The 17,851-nt window shown below is 49.0% G+C and overlaps 1 protein-coding gene across 5 annotated transcripts in view; it reads right to left on the bottom strand.

The window, feature by feature from the left end:
• Positions 1-2,023: 2,023 nt before the first annotated feature.
• BRD1 (bromodomain containing 1) overlaps positions 2,024-17,851 on the bottom strand; it is a 103,054-nt gene continuing 87,226 nt past the window's right edge. For 4 of the 5 annotated variants that reach the window (XM_072596520.1, XM_072596522.1, XM_072596523.1 and 1 more), the window contains exons 9-13: positions 14,996-15,131; positions 14,336-14,457; positions 5,459-5,568; positions 4,465-4,619; positions 2,024-3,903 (exon numbers count right to left, since the gene is read on the bottom strand). In XM_072596520.1, coding sequence (XP_072452621.1) covers positions 3,720-3,903; positions 4,465-4,619; positions 5,459-5,568; positions 14,336-14,457; positions 14,996-15,131 — 707 coding nt within the window. In that variant the 3' untranslated portion in view covers positions 2,024-3,719. Of the gene's footprint in view, positions 3,904-4,464; positions 4,620-5,458; positions 5,569-10,893; positions 12,087-14,335; positions 14,458-14,995; positions 15,132-17,851 lie in introns of those variants that run through there. The other variant, XR_011964311.1, reaches the window with a different exon arrangement.

Raw genomic sequence — 17,851 nt, 5'->3', positions numbered from 1 at the left:
AGCAGGTGCCTAGCACACAGTAGGCACTTAGTAAGTGCCTGTGCTTGATGGGAAAATATAAGCTGGTGAGAAGGGGACAGCAGGGTCTCTCAGCTTTAGAGTCGTTCGCTGGACTAGCACCTGAAGGCACCTGAAGGCTCCAGGCTGCGAGCCAGGCCTGGTGTCTCCAGCAGCTGCAAGGGATGCTCTCTAAAGCCCTAGAGGCTCTGTTCCTCCCTGCACTCTCCCACATTTGCCTAGGAACAAGGAAGAGGGAGCGAGGGGGGACCAGGGCACCAAGGGTCTGCTTTCCTCCAGTGGATGGGCCTGAGTCGGGGGAGGAATGTCCCTGGGATGATCAGAGGTCTGAGGGCCAACATAAACCTTGGCGGTAGAGAAGAGAATGAGGTTCCTTCACAGGCCCCCAAAACACAGAAAAGTCAGATGTTGGCCTTTCTTGCCTGGCTGAGTACTCCCTCTAGCGTCCAAACCAAGAAAATACAAGTATCTGTCAATTCTGAAAAACAGACCTAAAGACACAAACAACAGATCTGGGCTAAGGAAAGAATCCCCCCCTCTTTTTAAGGAATGCGATTTAAACCAACATACCTCGAGTGTCTTCGTGCTCTTGAGCATCGAGCACAGGGCTCAAATCCTGTCTTGGGGGCTTCCTACCTATATGACCCTGGGCATATAGGCTCCCTCTTGGAGCCTCAGCACTGACCTTGCAGGGTTGTTGAGGGGCTAAGAAAACATATGAAAAGTGCTGCAAACTGTAAAGTACCATTCAAATGCTAGCGCTTAGTATCACTGTTCAGTCACGTCCAACTCTGTGACTCCACTTGGGGTTTTCTTGGCAGAGAGACTGGTCAACTCCCATTCCAGCAAGCAGGGATGAGTCTTCCCGACCCCAGGCCCAGCACTCTATCGTGCCACCCAGTCGTCCTATTAGTAATGCTATACAAACATGAAAAAATGATTGATGGTACTTGCCCTCCAGGATCTTACAGTCCCCCCGGGGGTACATGAACCACAAAAAAAGTAAAACTAGAAGGGGGAGCCCCCAGGGAGGCAAGGTGCCTTTGGGAGGAGGGCATCCAGGAAGATTCCAACACTAACCGTTTAAGAAAAAATCAGCAGCAATAAAAAAAGGGAGGCAGCTGGGTGGTGCAGTGTATAGAGCACCTGCCCTGAAGTCAGCAGGACCTGAGTTCAAATCCAGCCTCAGACACTTAGCTGTGTGACCCTGGGCAAGTCACTATGCTGGCAAGTCCAAGGACCACAGCAAGTCTGACTGCGACTACGGAACCTCAGTGTTGCAGCAGATAGAAGGAACACCAAGACCCAACTTCAAATCCGGCCTTAACACTTTCAAACATGACCTTCTGGGAAAACACTTAACCCAGCTGCCTCTCTTTGCTCAGCTGTAAAATAGGACTAACAGCACCAATCCCCCAACATTGTGAAATGCTTAGCACAGTGCCTGCACAAAGTCGTGCTTGAGAAATTATTACTCCTTTCCCCCTTCCCTAATTGATCTCCCTGCTTTGAATCTCTCCACTTTCCAATAATACACCCATGGCACTGATACCTAATAAATATTCCTAGAATGCAGATTATACCCGGTCACTCTCCTGCTCATACAACTTGAGTGGCTCCCCAGTGCTCTAGGATAACAATACCAGCTGGTCAACCTGGCACCTCATGTTCTCCAGGTCCATTCATGGTTCCTGGCGATCTCATCACCTGCCTGCCTGTTATGCTCTCTCTCTCCCCCATTCCCCCAAGGCTTAGTTTCCTTCTGGGAGGGCATCCTTGGGTACCCTGCTCACCACTTTCTCATCCCCCAGTGCCCAGCACAAAGAAGGTGCTCTGAAGAGTTGAGCAGTGCATTCGGGTGAGTCATGGCCAGCACAACCCACCCACATAGCAAGTTTTCCACCACGGCCCAGGCCCAGCAGGAGAAGGTCGGGGAACATGAACTGACCCCACGCAGCAGCTGCTTGGGAGGCAAGACATCTGCCAAAGGGAAGACAAGGAGGAGTAAAGAATGTTTTTTTTTTTATTTTCAAAGCTTCTAAGGGGGTATTACAAACAATGGAGAATTTAAAAAAGAAACATCAAAAGCTATTTTTTTTAAAGTAACTGAATGACCCTTTAAAATAAAAATCTGAGATTAAACAATGGTGAATGCTAACCGATTAAATCTTTTGAAGATGAAAAATATGAGCTTTGCCTCATTTGCTAACCCGCTATCGGCAGAAGGGCACCAATGGTCTTTGAGGTGTCGGTGGAGCGTGATGGCAGACAGACCATGTGTGGCACCGGGAGAGTTCAGCGGTGACCGCCACACGCGATCCACAACAGAGCCGTCCTCCCGCCAACACACAATGACGTTGTCCTTCCCACTGCTGCCGATTCAGCATTTCAGTGAACGTAAGAATAAAGTGGCGACAAAAATCCAAATCCTGACTTTATTTTTTAATATAAAAAATGCAGTTCTGGAAACCCCCCCCTCCTCTTGCCCTAACATAATGCTTTACCTCTTAAAAATAAAAATAAAGTCCTAATTCTATATACATCACATGTACCATACAAAAAGGTATCCAAAGTTTCTATTGCTACCAAAGGGTTCTAAAGTAAAACGTGTTACAGAAATCCCCTCATTGTAAACAAAAGATTACAAGGTACAAAACCCAATTACACACAAGCCACCGGGTCCTTTTCAACAACAATTGTGATACAAGTTTCTCCCACAGCAAGTTGAACGCTCATGTGCCTGTATAAAAATGCATATCAACAGACTTTTTCAAATTTATTTTTCATTATAAAGCAAATTAATACTTTTAATAAATAAATCACAGGGCGGCACACCTAGAAAAAAATAAAAGTCACTGGGAGATGGATGGGAGGAGATTCTGAAGGGAGCTGAATGAGACAAAGATCGGGGGGGAAAACTATCGGGCTCAGAGCCACCCTGACCCAAAGCACACCAGAGACCAAGGAGCTCCCCGAGCCCTTCTGGGCAGCAATGGAGTGTTTTTGGTGATCTGCAAGTGATGTACATAGCATAAATTTACTCTCCACCTCTTTCCACAGAGGACCCTTCAAAATAAGGTCATTTTCTTAAAATACACTTTTTTGTCATTGTAAATTTACATCAGTCTTATTAAATAAGTGGTACTCTGTGCAAAGAGGATGATTTACAAAAATTATTAAAACATTCAAAAGTCTTTAAAAAAAAAAGCCACAGACCCAGGAAAGTAAGAGAAGCAGCACCGTACTGTAGGCCCGAGGACTGAAGCCGACGGACGCCTGGGATGTCACCGGGATCTCGGGGTGGACAGGGCCGCAAAGTGGTGCTTAGGTACCCAATTTCAGGTAGAAAACATGGAAGTAAAACCACCCCCACCCCCCCTGGGGACAAAGAAAGAATGAAAGAACTCCTACTGAAAACCAGAATAAGTTAAGTTCTGAACAATATACACCTATGTACAGCGATTTAGGGACACTATGGACAAAGACACTTGGAGCAGGGTTGTGACAGCTCCTCCCGGCAGCAACGCAATGATACAATCATTAATCAATGGAGCAATGGCAAGTGGAGAGCACGCACGGCGGAGAGCGGCGCTCAGCCACGGCATCCATCAATGATTACGGAGCTAGATCTTCAGGACGTTCCTTTGGAAGAAGAGTCCAAGCCCCCTGAGGCCTGCTCGGGGTCACGGCTGTGCCGGGGTCTAGTCGATGTCGCTGAAGTCACTGACTGGATCGCCGTGGACGCGGCTCAGGTGGTTGGTGGCGCGATCGAAGGCAATCCTCACAGCTTTGCGGATGCTGGAATTCCGGCCTTCCATCATTTTCAACTTGTCTATTGTCTCATCAATTCCAAGGGGGACCATTTTGGATTTGGGAAGCCACTGCCTTTAGAAAGGAAAGAGAAGGCAGACTCAGGGTCGGGGACAAGGGTTCTCCCAAGACTCAATGGGGGCAGAGGCTCCCCCTGACTGAGGGCTGGTCATTGCCAGCCTGCCTCCAAGTTTCTGCCCATTCTGTGACAAGCGCGCAAGGGTTTCCGGGGCAAGTTTCAGCCAATCACACAAAGGCCTCGCATGAACACATTCAGATCACTCACAAAATTTAAAATTCTTTCAAATTGTACTTTACTGAGGAATTGAACCCTTGTTTCTTGTGTGGCGTGTCATTCCATGCCCCACCCCACCCCCAAACACAATGCTACCTCAGAGCGCTTCATTAATGCCTCCCCTGAGGAATAAAACACTTCTCTGCAGGCCTGCATCCAATGAAATATTTAGAAAGGAATGTCTGGAAAGAAAGGCTGAGTGTCCTACCACACAGACTCACAGTCACAGCCTGGGAGCTAGCTTCCCATCACCAGGTCGCTACCTTCGGCAGGTCCCGGCACCAGGTAGAGCCAGCCCTTGTATCTACACACCCACATGGCCTTTCAAAGGGCAAACTCACCAACTCCTCTTATTGTCAAAAAACAACACTAAGAAGAGCTTCTCGTCGGCCTTGGTCTGCATCTGCTCTCCAACCTTGAGAACATCCAGGGGAGGGGCTGGAATGGTGACGCCATTGTGATGGCCAGCCACACGGGGCATCTGGGGGTCAATGATCTGGAGAGAGGAAGAGCAGGGAAATGAGATGAGAAGATGCAGCTCAGCATCACCCTGGGCCCTCCTCCTGGCATATGTAGGGGTGGGGGCTGACTCTGGGGATACACTGGGGAGGGGAAGGTGCCTGCAGGGAAGGGGACAGAACAAGAGATGTCCAGTGATTTCTAAAAAGAGAAAGTGAGAAAGAAATGAGATCTGACATGCCCACAACTCCACCAGGGAGCTGGGCACCTCGGGCACATCCCCTGTGCCTGGGGCAGGTGCCATCACAACCAATCCTCTGCACAAGAACCTCCTCACCTCCTGCCTGCACTCCCAACAGCACCAACAGTGGCTCTGCCTGCCTCGGAGCCAGCCACCTTCTGCTCAGTCAGCTCCATCTGACCCAAGACCCACGACTGCCCCTCCCTGCTGTCCCATCTTGGCCTACTGGCTGCTCCTCACATAGAGCCCTCCACCTGCCCGGCATGCTCCCCCTCTCAATGTTCTCCAGGATGCTCCTCCCAGCTCCCAGGTTTCTAATGACCCCCCACACCTTCCTCCTGATTTGTACATTGTCTCCTCCTTCTCAATGCCTATGCGCAGAGTGCATGACGTACAGTAGATAAATGAACGTGTGTTCTAAACATGACACAACCAAGTTGTTTCTTTTTGTGAGATTATGGAAAGGGTCACACCATTTCCAGCCTTTACTAATTTTAAAATAACCCAAAGCACAGGCCACCTGTGCAAAAGCAACCAGGCTGTGAGATCCCATGGCCACCCCTGTGACATGAGCAGATTCCCCTGGGAGAACACAGTCCAACACCCATTCTACAGGGCGGGAGGCTGAGGTTTACCAGAGCAGGGTAGGAGGGGTATCCACTACATTTGGCCCACACTACTTTCAGAGGCTCCAGGACAGAGGCCGCTGCGTCAGTTGAGATCCACATGCTGTTCTGGCCAACTTCTAAGCGGGGAGAAGAAAAATAACAAAAACGCCGTGAGAAACAGACACCCAGGGAGCGCCAGCCCACCCCACCCCCTCATGTGGAACACAAGGGCGGACTTCAAATCACAACCCAGGTCAGAAGCTGCACGTAAGACAGGCTGGCGCCCTCTGCGCCCCGACGGACCCCAGCAAGTGCTGACTTAGCAGCAGCAGGGACAGACGGTGAGAAGAGACAAAAGCCCCTGCACAGATGGCTTCCGGGAGCTCCCCCACGGGCATCTCCCAACATCGCCTGAGCACCTCCCTGTACTCCTGTACTGCTACTGGCTCTATTCCGGGGGTCACACCCCAGGTGATGGCCGCTGCCTCAACCTCCCAAGCGAGGGACATCCACAAAGGCCCAGAAACCCAGGTCACATGCATGTTTTCCACATCACATTATCTCCACCTAAGGCTCCCAGAGGGAAAGTGGATCCTTTCATTCTTTTATTCCAATGATAAAACTTCTGAAGGGTCCATGAGAAAGGGACAAGAGAAAAGGACAAGAGACAGCCCCTCCTGGCCTTCGCAGGCCCCAAAGAAGGAGGCGTCCATTCCAGGGCAGGGGCAGCCCACACACCTCTGCCAGGACAGCTGGAGAAGGGCTACACGCCTCAAGGGTAGTCACGTGAAACAAGGGCCAGTCTGCAGAGAGCTAAAGGTACCAAATCAAGAGTCTCAACTCTATCTACCCCTAACTTCTGGAGAAGCACCATGACAGTACAACCTCAACCTGGGAGGGAAGGCTTGACTAAAGGCCTTCTGGCCATCCAGGTGAAAGGGGATGCCATCAAAATGAAGGGATCAGCTCCACAAGGCAGTCAGCCAGCCTATGAACCAGGCCCAGCGGGGAGCCACTGAGGACACAAAGTCAGCCTTCCTGGTATTAGGGGTGTGACAAAAGGACCACACCTGGGCACAAACAAGCCACAAGATAGGACAGACTGGGGACCATCTCAGACAGATAAAAGGAATGGGAGGATGCAATGAGGATGAAGACTAAACCAACAGGAGGGAAGAATTCCAAATCTGCATACATTCAGACTCTGGGCAAGGGGTATACTTTCCCTGGTTCATTTTCCCTGCATAAAGAATGGGACCAAGTCCCACAAGCTGCCAGGGCTCTCCCAGGAACATGGTGGCTGCCACTATCAGGCCCCCGGGATGGATACCACACCTTGAGGGGCTGGGGGTCGGACTGATGTGTGGCACCTCAACATTATTGAAGGCTTTTGGTGGCTCTTATCTTTCAAGGAAACCCTGACTAATTCTGATGCAGAAATGGGCAGCGCTTTGCTCCACAGAATGAACACCCAGAAATCTGCTCCAAGGCACTCACTTTGCAGTCTCTCTACTTCAGAGGACACTGGGATGTGACAGTAAAGGTATGGTCCACTGTACCATCTCCTTGGGAAAACCAGCCTGTTCTCAGATACTTTGCCCAATACATGGTGGGACATGGTTTTACCAAGCCAGATAGGAAAGAAGGCACATGAGGCTGCAGGGTTGCTATCGCTATCACAAGTACCCCTTTCAGTGGTGGTCCCAGTAGTAGCAGCCTACTCGCCATTTTAGTGCACTAGCTATCCTTCCAAAAGGGAAAACCCCTCTTCCTTCTCCCTTAGTGCCATTTTTAGCATAGATTTCCCAGGATGAATGCCTGGAACTGGCTGGTAGCTGTCCCACTCCCCTTCCAGTCTCCCTTCACATCATTTCTAGGGGTTCCCCCCCAGCACCCAGAGGATGGTGGGGCTACTGTGCTGACCAATAGTGAAAATTGTTGGTTACAAAGATCCCTGCACATCCTTTCAATTTTCCTTCTGATTTTCTTCTCTATTCTTGTCCTCAAATGCCATCCGGGGATTCTGCTTCACTGTTTCTCTCACCACATTTTCTTTCAACAACAACCAATGCCTCTCTGTGTTGTGGGGAGACGCTACCCATGACCATCCCTGCTCTGCAAGCCTCCAAACAAGTTTACACTCAAAACCTTGGTCTGCCATCTCTTTGTGCCTGGCAACTAAACCCACAGTGCTCGGGCAAAGGCACTGTTAAAAGCTTTCATCTTTTGGTGATGGTAGTAGCTGATGTATACTGGTTAAACTTTGGAACGAAATTATCATCAGAGTCTATGTCCTTTTCTCAACAACTTGTTCAATAGGTCGGGATTGAACTACTTCAATTGCACATCTTTTCTTTTTTTATTTCTACTCTACTTTTGTACTAATTTCAATCTCTGCTCTAATTAGTCAGCATTCTGACAACAGAACTAACAACAGGTTTTCTACTTGTTGGAAGTTATACTCCCTCTCCTTCTGATACTGAGGGGTTCCCATTCAGAATGTCCCAGACCTCTCCATCAACTCTTCATGAAGATGCAGAGGCTTCAAGGTTTTCCTTGGCTGCTCTCTCCTTCTTGATCCATGTTTTCCTATGTCTTTCTCACCATTTGCACCTTCCTATTGAAGACCCTGAGCATCAAAGTTTCTGCTTATGAGTTGTGAGCTTCTTCTTGGACTAACTTCTTCATGGACTTTCTCTACTACAGGACTGGCTAATGGAGAAGCTGCCTTTGTTTTCGTGATTTTTTTCTCCCAAACACATATTACCAGGAGCAATGTAACAGGAGATGACCAAAATAACCCATGAAATGATATTTCTTGCTCCCTTTGGAAGGTCAAAACCAGCTAGCCTGACTACTGTGCTCCTCTTTCCAAGAACAACTCTGGAGCACTCTTCCACTTCTATGCAACTTGCTTTTAACTTCTGATCTCCCTCGGAGCAAAAACGTCAAGAGATGGGCCTATGGCTGCTTCCTTGCTGAGAGCACCGGCAGCCCCTCAGCCTGCACTGCTGGGGTGCACGGGGTGTTCCACAAGAACCAGCCCCTCCGGTGTAAGGGCTGCCAAGCCTTCCTCAGGACTGCTCAGGAACCTTTTCCACCTTTACCCAGCTCTCACTTAGGGCACCAACAGCCACACCCCAGCAGACCGTCTTGGCAGATGGGCTAAACCAGGCTGGAGGTAACCAACAAGCCTTAGACCCATCAGAGAGTTAGGAGAGTGTCTACCTCAAGCATGTGAAGATTTCCCCCAGCAGGATGGGGGGATGAGAACAGCTTGTTCCAATGGCCATGAAGGTGACTGAAGCAAGTGCTATGGGGTGCTTAGAGTTTGGTCAGACATGAAAGGCACTGCAACCAGGCCATTAACAGTCTTCCTGACTTCCTGTCTTCCCTCTGGACTTTGATGGTTCTGGGAAAGTGAGGCATGCCTCACTAAAATCTAATGCAGGCACAAGCCAAACCATCACCCTCTGATGTCACTGGTCTTCTTCAGAACTGAAGGACAAACAACAAAACCAGAAGCAGAAGGGCCCAGGGTCCACCCAGGGTCCATCCAGGCCCTGAGGCCAGACAGGCAGCTTTCTGGTGATGCGCTCCAGCTGTCTTCCTCTCTGGCCTTCACTAATGCCAACCCATGTATCTGCCATGAGCTCCTCTGTCCTCCCTGCCCTTCCTCTTTCCCCACCAGCACCTTTCAGAGGCCAGCCCAAATCCCACTTTATTCACAAACCCCTGACTACTCCAACCTAAAGTTATCTCAATTACCTAAATTCCAAGAGTCTGCATAATCTACCACTAATGTGACACCAGGAAACATGACTGTTCCTTCTCCACAACCAGAATTATCATCAGTACCAGCGGCAGCAGACATTGAATGAGCACCTACTACGTGCCAGGCATTGTGCTGAACACTAGAGAAAGGCAAAATACATGACCCCTTGTCCTCAAGGAACTAACATTCTAATGAGGGAGATGACATACCAACAGGAGAAAGGCACTGGCAGTGAGGGACCAGGTAGGACCTGAACTGAATGGGGGACAACCACGGGAAAAGGACAGAGAAAAGGCAGTCTGAGAAGGGCAAGAAGAGCCCATCAGCAGAATACTTGAAGGAGGCTCCAACCTAAGACAGCCTTTAAAAGTCAAATAGCATTTTCTATTTGATCCTGGAGATAGAAGGGAGTCTCTAGAATTAATAAGTAGGGGTGTGATGTGGTCAGAACTGTACTTTAGAAAGTTAACTGTGAGTTGAGGACAGACTGAAGTGGGGAGAAACTGAGGCAGAGACAAACCAGAAGGCTCCCCTAAGAGTCCAGGCATGAGGCAACAGGGGCCTACATGAAGGTGGCATGAGATGTCCTGGGATGGAAACAAGACTTATATGGGTACGTGGAGTGAGGAAGAGTGAGAAGCCAAGGATCCCCAGAAACTGAGGCTGGGGCTCAGAGGATGGTGCTGCCTTTGAGGATGAGACAAGAGGGTTTGCAGGGAAAAGAGTTCAGTTCTGGACATACCAAGTTTGAAATGACTATGGAACAGCCAGCTTACAATGTCACACAGGGAGCTGCAGAGATGAGAGACTGGAGGCCGAGAAAGAGACCAGGCCAGATGAGGGGACCCGAGAACCATCCACAGAGAAATGATAACCTCATGGACAGGTACGGCCAGCAAATACAATGGTCCAGAGGAAGAGAAGAGGGCCCAGGAAAGTCAGGGAGCTCCCTCAGCAGGCGTAAGCAAAGGTAAGCTGAAAGCAGTCATGCTGGGGAGAGGGAGCATCCCTGCCGAGTGAGGGGGGCTCTTTAAACAGCATTGCTGCTTTGTCTAGCTCCAAGCGAAGCAGGGATCAGGACCCGTCTCACACAGCCAGGCGCCCACCTCTGCCAAGCAGGAGGCATGTTGTGCTCTTCCCTGGGAATCAGCCCAAACCCTGGAGGGAGTCAGTTCCTGTCATCCCCAGGGCGGGGCTCACTGGGGGCACTGGGTCCCTGCTTCCTCAGCCCATCTATTGTCTCCTCAGGCTTCTGGGTCACTGTCACTACTTAGCCATCTCGTACCACACAGGGGCATAGCACATCCCAGGCGGATTGCCACTACATCGGCCATTTCTCAATGCAGTGGGCTGCAAGCTACTTCTGGGTACAGCCTTGGCAAGAGGCACTCTGAGCCTCTCTCATGGTGTTGACCCAAAGCTTTCCCTGCCTTGCATAGACCGATTCACAGTTCTGCCCCAGGGGCAGCCTTTCTGCCATCTTGGCCAACAATGTGGGATGGGATGTCTAGCCCCAAGCTCCTTACTCAGCAGTCGCTACTCAAAGAACAAAGGCTCCAATCTAGATGGGAGACATCACATGAAATATTGCCCCTGCGAAGGAAGCCAGGAAAGGAAGATGGCAAAGTTGCTCATGTCTTTTGTCAGCCCCGGAGACAGACACAATCTCACTATTCTGAAAACTGACCTTGCTGCCTTGTCATGAAGCGGGTACCAGGGCCTCTTCTATTTCCCCCATTCACTGCCATTCACTAGCAGGTGCTAGGAGAGCCACAGGCATGTGGGTTGTCATTCACTCCTCTCCAGCAGGACATCCCTGGCACCTGATCCCAAGTGAGAAAGGAGCCAAGGAGTACAATAGAGGATGGCACAGAAGCTCAACTCTGGTGACAGGGAAATACTCAATGCAAAGACTAAGTCTGGTAGAAAGCAATTACTTTATAATGAAAAGACGAATATTTTAAAATTTAAAACTATTGCCAAATAAAATCCATGCAGCCAACAGAAAAAAAAAAAAGAGATGGGGGAAGGAGGTGTTATGTTAAATAATGTGGAAAAATTCTGATAATCAAAATCCATAGGGAACTGACACATGTATTTTGGCCCACTAACTATACCCCAATAGATAAATCAACAAAGCAGATGATATTTTCCAACATACAAACTAATACAAAGTGGAAAATGTTCAAATCCTTTTTTTATTAGCAAAATGAGAATTAAAAAAGGCTTGATGCGTCACCTCTAGTTCATAAAGCTAAGCTAGCAAAGCTGCTAGAAGAAGGGCATTCTTGGGAGCCACTCATCTATTTCTCATTATTAAGAAAGAGAAAAGTCTGGGTACTCTCAGCACCTACATGCAGAGTCCTCTGGAAATCACCTGGCATTTCAAAGTCAGAAATAATTTTCCCTTTGTGTTTATTTTTCACGAGCAGCCCAAAATCAGGAAGGTAGTGTGCAAGGAGCACTAACATTTTCTTTGCTCTAGATCCCAGGCATGTTTGTTTCCAGGTGAAGAGAAAACATCAGTGGCCCCAGTCTTACCATTCCCCCCTTGCTGGGCCACCTCAGAACCTGGGCAAGCCCACAGCTGTTCCCCAAGGACTTCCTCACCAGACAGGTACTAAGAACGCAGGAGCCAACAGCCCTCCAGTCTTGAGCAAGCAGATCCGTAAAGAACACACGAGCAGGGCTGGCATTCAAAAATCCCCCTTGCCACCACACTTTAAAACAATCCTCATCTTACATGTCCAAACCTAAGCTTCTTGGCATCACAGAGATGTCAATTCCCTGATCACATGCCCAGGATTCAGAAGGAAGGAGGTGGCCATTCAGATTGAGCATCCCTTCTCTCTCCCTCCCTCAGAGAGGCCGGGGGCTAGCCTAGGCAGACACACAGAAGGAAACCATCAGCTTGACGTAGCACAGGTACAATACATATCTGTTATTTTAAAAATGTTATTTTCAGAGATGGTTATGGATACACTGGGCACCCACGTCACACCAGACGCCAGGAGTAAAGCCATTTCCTCCCATCCACATTAGTTCTCCTTCCGTGATCCTGGTTTAACAAGTGTGGGGTGAGTATGGCACAGAATGCTCTCTATACAAGTGACTACACTGGCCCTCACCCAATGGACAAGAGTCAGAGACTGCAAGGAAAACGCAACTCTGAGCTACTGATGAGCTTCTGAAGCTATGCAAGAGAAAGGGGGGCTTGGGTGAGAAAGAGGACAGCAGAGACACGGTGCCAGACCAAAAAGACAAATGGAACAAAACTCCAGAGGAGCGATTTGACTTGGAGGGTTGGTTATCAGAGTAGGGTTTTCTCAGCCCAGGGTGTCATTCTCAAGAATGTGCAAAAAGTATGAGTTTGCCCCAAGGCCTGGCCCTCAAATGGGGATAGAAAGAAGGGCCCTCAAGTGGAGCATGGACACCACCGGCTCAGTGGCATACAAACAAATGAACCACGCCATAGAAAAGTACAAAGTGGCTGGATTCAGAGACAATGGAAAGGCTGGCAGGCCCTGATGCAAACCCTGTGAAGCTCTCGGAAGGCTGAGCAAGCCAGTGACCAGCCCAAAAGCTAAACAGCCCTCCCCCTACAAGCCGTGAGGCAAAGAGCTAAAAGGAAGAGCAAACAGAGTGACGACTTGGCCTGACCCTACCTCTGCATCTGGAGATAACATACCTCTTAAGGAAGGAAGCTTCTCTGGGACAAGGATTGAGTTAACATAGCAAGACAGATGCCAAGAACTTTAAAGAAAAGCCTCAATAAAAAGTTTTTAAAATGTACAAAAAGCCTTGAAGAGGCTAAGAAGGGAATATCTCCCCCCTCACCAAAATTTTCAATCTTCCATTGATCTTCTGCCAGGATTATTACTGTGATGGATCAGGTGAATGCTCATCTTGATTTCAACATTTGCTCAAGTCTCCTAGAATATGCTAATGGACCAAGGAACGAAGTGTGGACAGGATGATGGGAATGGGGGCTGGCTATGCAACCCACTGCCAGCAGCGATGACCAGTGGCTCACAGTGGTCCCTGCTCCACCACGTTTTTCAGAAACACAGAGAAGGACTACCAGTCACGTGCCCGACCAAAACAGGCTCAGAACCTCAGAGGCAGACAAGGCTGGCCCCAGGTCTCTCATCCAACCAGTAGCTGAATCCTGCAGCCTTGCTTTCGTTGCAGACCTCTGGGGAAGGGGAAGCCAACAATACCCCCCGAATGAAAAAGGAAGCACACAGTGCTCAATAGGTGAACAGAATGGACCCAAACCAGCACCAATTTGAAGGGCTCAGAGCACAGAACAGCATTTAGTTTTAAAAAACCAAGTCCATTGGTTCTTCCGTGATTCCCTAAGACTCCCAGCCTCTCAGGCTACCACCAAGTTCTCCTAACCACTGTTCTGGTTCTGCTCCCAGTTCCCCAACCCTCCGTGTTTGAGTCCTGCCAGGTATCTCTGAAGTTGTTCCTTTCACCATTTCTTATGGCCTCAATAGTTTTAAGAGGTAATCATCAGAGGCAGAAGTTGAGTCTCCAGGAGTTGGCTGAGTGATTCAAAATTCAGCTGGATAAGGTGGTAGAGAAAGAAGTACACCATAAACCAGTTGTTTTTAAAGATTGGTATCTCTCAGCTTCGAAACCCAGGCTGTGCCTCTGTCCTAGACATACCCAAAGAGGCCCCTAGACACCAAAAGATTTATAGCAATGGGTTCTGTAGTAGCAAAGAATTGGAAACAAAGATGGTGCCCATCAAAGGGGGAATAGCCAAAGAAACCGGAATGTGAATGTGATGGAACTTGACTGTTCTCTGTGAGCAAGCGTGAACGCCAGGCCCAGAGGAGCATGGGACGTGAGGATGCCAAGGAAAAGGATCTGTCCAAGGACTCTAAGAATGCAAGCACAAACTAACCCAACAACCCAAAACCAATGCACTGCTATACTTTGCTGTGCTTGACTATGCAAACAGCTCTAATTTGCTGCAAGGATTTTGTCTGAAAAAGATCTGAATTAAAATTTACAGATAATAATGCCCAAGCTGAGTCCCAGAGAAGAGCTCTGCAAAGGCATCCCTTGGAATGGAGAGGAGGGAGAAGGGCAGGGTCAGGGAGCCTCCTTGTACTGACCAGCTGCGATCCTCGCTGCTTTTGCATAGTTCCCATTTTCAATGCAAGAGATGAGCTCACTCCGATCTTCCAGCGTGTGTCTTCGGATCAGAGCCGGCTTGCCCTTGCCACACTTTGGTAGGCTGAAACGGCACAAACAGGCCATCGATAGATACACACACATCAGCCCATAGGGAGTGCGTGAGAGGAGCTGGCGCAGCACTGAGCAGAGCAGACACCTGTGCTCCTCCCCGTGCTTGGGAAGTGGCCAGGACAATCAGTGGGATTCTGGGCATCCACATTGGGCCTAAGAGAGGAGCCATGAGCACAGGGAAGGGCTCAAGGCCAACCACTGGCTCCTTTGGGCACCCACCACACTAGAAGGATGACAAGAGGCCCCAAAAGTTTGGACTTTCTGGTCAGCCTCATGGCAAAGCTCTATCACCCAATGTCAGAATGTAAGGTGTGGAAATCAAGGCACAGAGGGCCATGGGACAAAGTCTCAAGCTCTATGAAGTCAGAGGGTGGCTTCACAATGTCTCTGGGCAGTCTTTCCTATCTTGGGCCCAGCCACACTGGTCTACACTGCAGGATCAGGAGTGGGTGGCTCCTCAGACCTGACTCATACCCCTAGGGGACACCTGGGCCCCACCTCCTCTTGGGAAGCCCATCCCCACTCACCTGGAGTTACACAGCAGGCTATTACTGGAGGAGATGCTAGACTCTGACGCGCAACGGCGCCGAGGCTCCACTCTCCGTCCAGGGCCGTCGTCCGGCTCTGGCTCCTTGGCTTCACCTCCAAAGCCATTGGACAGACCTACAAGACAAACACAGAGAGCACCGTGCACAGCTGAGCATGGGTGGAGGTGGGGGGCTGAGAGCTGGGAGACCCCCCCAGCAAAACCACAGCAAGCCCAGAACAAGCCAACCTGGGTTCCACTTACAGGACCCAAATGGCAGGGAAGAAAATAGCAGTACTCCTAAATGTTCAGAGGGCTGGCAAGGTCAGCATCCACTCTGGATTCCCAAGTGAAAGGATAACTGCCTAACAAGAAAAAACTGGCTAAGTCCATCTCCACCACATCTGCCTTTCTCATCTTTCTTGTATCCAGTGTGGATTGGAATGTGGGACTTCACAGTTAAAAGCAACCCTGGGGCACAGGAGGGAGCTCCAAGGTTCTGCAAGCAAAGTCAGAGTGAGGACTAGAGCTCCTCCTCACACATCTCAGGCACACTCCTCCCTCCCTCTGCCCATCCCTCTCTCTTCCTCACTCTGTCCCCCTCCTCCTTTCCCTCTCCCCCTCTCTCTGGCTCTGCAGCTCTTCAGCCAGGCCTTGCCCTCATTTTCCTGCTACTCTCTGCAGGGGTCATAGAAATAGTTCATCTAGATCATAAAAATGGGAAAAGGTCCCACATATACAAAAATATGTATAGCAGCTCTCTTTGTGATGGCCAAGAACTGGAAATCCAGGGGATGCCTATCCACTGGGGAATGGCTGAACAAGTTGTGGTATTTTAATGTAATGTAATACTATTGTGCTATAAGAATGATGAACAGGAAGACTTCAGAGAGGCCTGGAAGGACTTATGTGAACTGATGCTGAGTGAAAGGAGCAGAACCAGGAGAATTTTGTACACAGAACCAACCATAGTGTGCGAGGAATTTTTCTGGTAGACTCAGTCCTTCGTAGCAATGCAAGGACCTAAAACATTACCAAAGACTCATGATGCAAAGTGCCATCCACATCCAGAGAAAGAACTATGGAGTCGGAAGGCAGAATAAGACTATTTTCTCTTGTGTTATGTTTTGTTTAGTTTTGACTTCTCTCATGGTTTCTCCCATTCATTTTAATTCTTCTATGCAACATGACTAATGTGAAAATGCAGTTAATAAGAATAAGAATGTATGTATAAAACCCATGAGATTGCATGCCATCTTGGGGAGGGAGGGAGAAAAAATTTAAGACTTATGGAAGTGATTCTTGAAAGCTGAAAACAAATAAATTAATTTATAAAAAAAAGAAACAAAGAAACAGTTCATCTCTAGTGACAACAGAAATCACTCCTCTATCTCTCAACAGCTAGAGACCCTGCTGCCAACTGGCTCCAGTTCAGGAAAGATCTGGATTATGGTCAGCAGTGGCTGTGGGATGAGGGTCAACCCAACCCTTCCCCAAACCCCCAGATTTAGGAATAGTCCTGCAGCCCAGTGACTCCTGGTCCTGCAGTTTGGGTGCCTCTCGGGGCCTACAAAAATGTGGATATGTCACGTTTCACACTTCTTTAACATCAAACATCATCCTTAAAGCAAAACATTCACATTTTTAAATTCATATGTCAAAAAGCTGCCTTTTACTGGTTAGTTGTTTTTCAGTTGTGTCTGATTCTCTGTGACCTTATTTGGGGTTTTCTTTTGGTTTGCCGTTTCCTTCTCCAGATCATTTTACAGATGAGGAAATTGAAGGAAACTAGGTGAAGTGACTTGCCTTGGGTCACCCAGCTAGAAAGTGCCTGAGGCTGGATTTGAAACTCAGTCTTCCTGACTTCAGGCCTGATACTCTATGCACTATGGCACCTTAACTCATCCAAGAGAGAACTAGAAAAAAATCTACGACTAATCTCAAACTTGCAAATGTATTTTCATTGCTGTTCTACAGGTAAACAAAACTTTTAAAAAAAAAACACTAAGGCAGAAACCTAAGAGCCAGAAGCAAAGCAGCAGCTAGTACTACGGAGAGGCCTCTAAAGCCCAAGCATCCTTTCCCTTAGCTCTCCAGGGCTCCCATCTTCTCCTCCTCCCGCTTCCTGCCCTCTCCCCCTGGACTCCAGCTCTTCCACCTACACCTGTCCCTTCAGTTGGCTGGCACCGAGTCAGAGGCCATAGAGGGGCAAGGCAGCACCCAGAGCATGGCCTGAACTCTTGTCCCAGTTCCTGAGAGCTAGGAACCAGTTGCAGAGGGTCACCCAGCTAGTAAGTTTTCCTGACACCAAGTCCATTATTCTGGCCTCACGCTTCCCTGTCCAGTTCATCCACCTGCCCAGTCCCTCAGCTCAGAGTTAAGGTAAGAATTTTGTCACCAATAACATAGGCTGCCCCCCCACAATATAAGGCACGACAATCCCCCCAACCCCCAGACCACAGAAAGCAGAACTCCCTGCCATCATCAAGAGCTGAATTAATAGCCAGGCTGCATTCAATCATGCCTCTGCAGGCTCTGCCCAAGGGGGCTACCCACTCCAAACCCTTGCCAACAGCAGCAGGGCCAGAGAGAAGGCCACTCCAAGGTCAAGTAAGAGCTAAAATTTCTTCCCTTCTTCCTTCTACTAATTTTGTTGAAACAAAGAGGCTTGGGCAGAGATCAGGAGTCCTGTCTGGAGTCACTCCCCACACCATAAACAAAACCTCACCCAAGCGGTAGATGGCCCAGTGAGGGTCATCCTTCAGAGGTCCAACATCCAATGGTTTGGTCACCACTTCCAATGCTACAGTGAAAACCCTAAGCCTCTGAGCCTTTTCTACCTCAAAAAAAGCGCCAC

This window comes from Notamacropus eugenii, chromosome 3 (genome assembly GCF_028372415.1).
Source record: "Notamacropus eugenii isolate mMacEug1 chromosome 3, mMacEug1.pri_v2, whole genome shotgun sequence".
Taxonomy (NCBI): Eukaryota; Metazoa; Chordata; class Mammalia; order Diprotodontia; family Macropodidae; genus Notamacropus; species Notamacropus eugenii.
The sequence above is the reverse complement of the archived record's forward strand: the minus strand, read 5'-3'. Positions and strand labels throughout refer to the sequence as shown.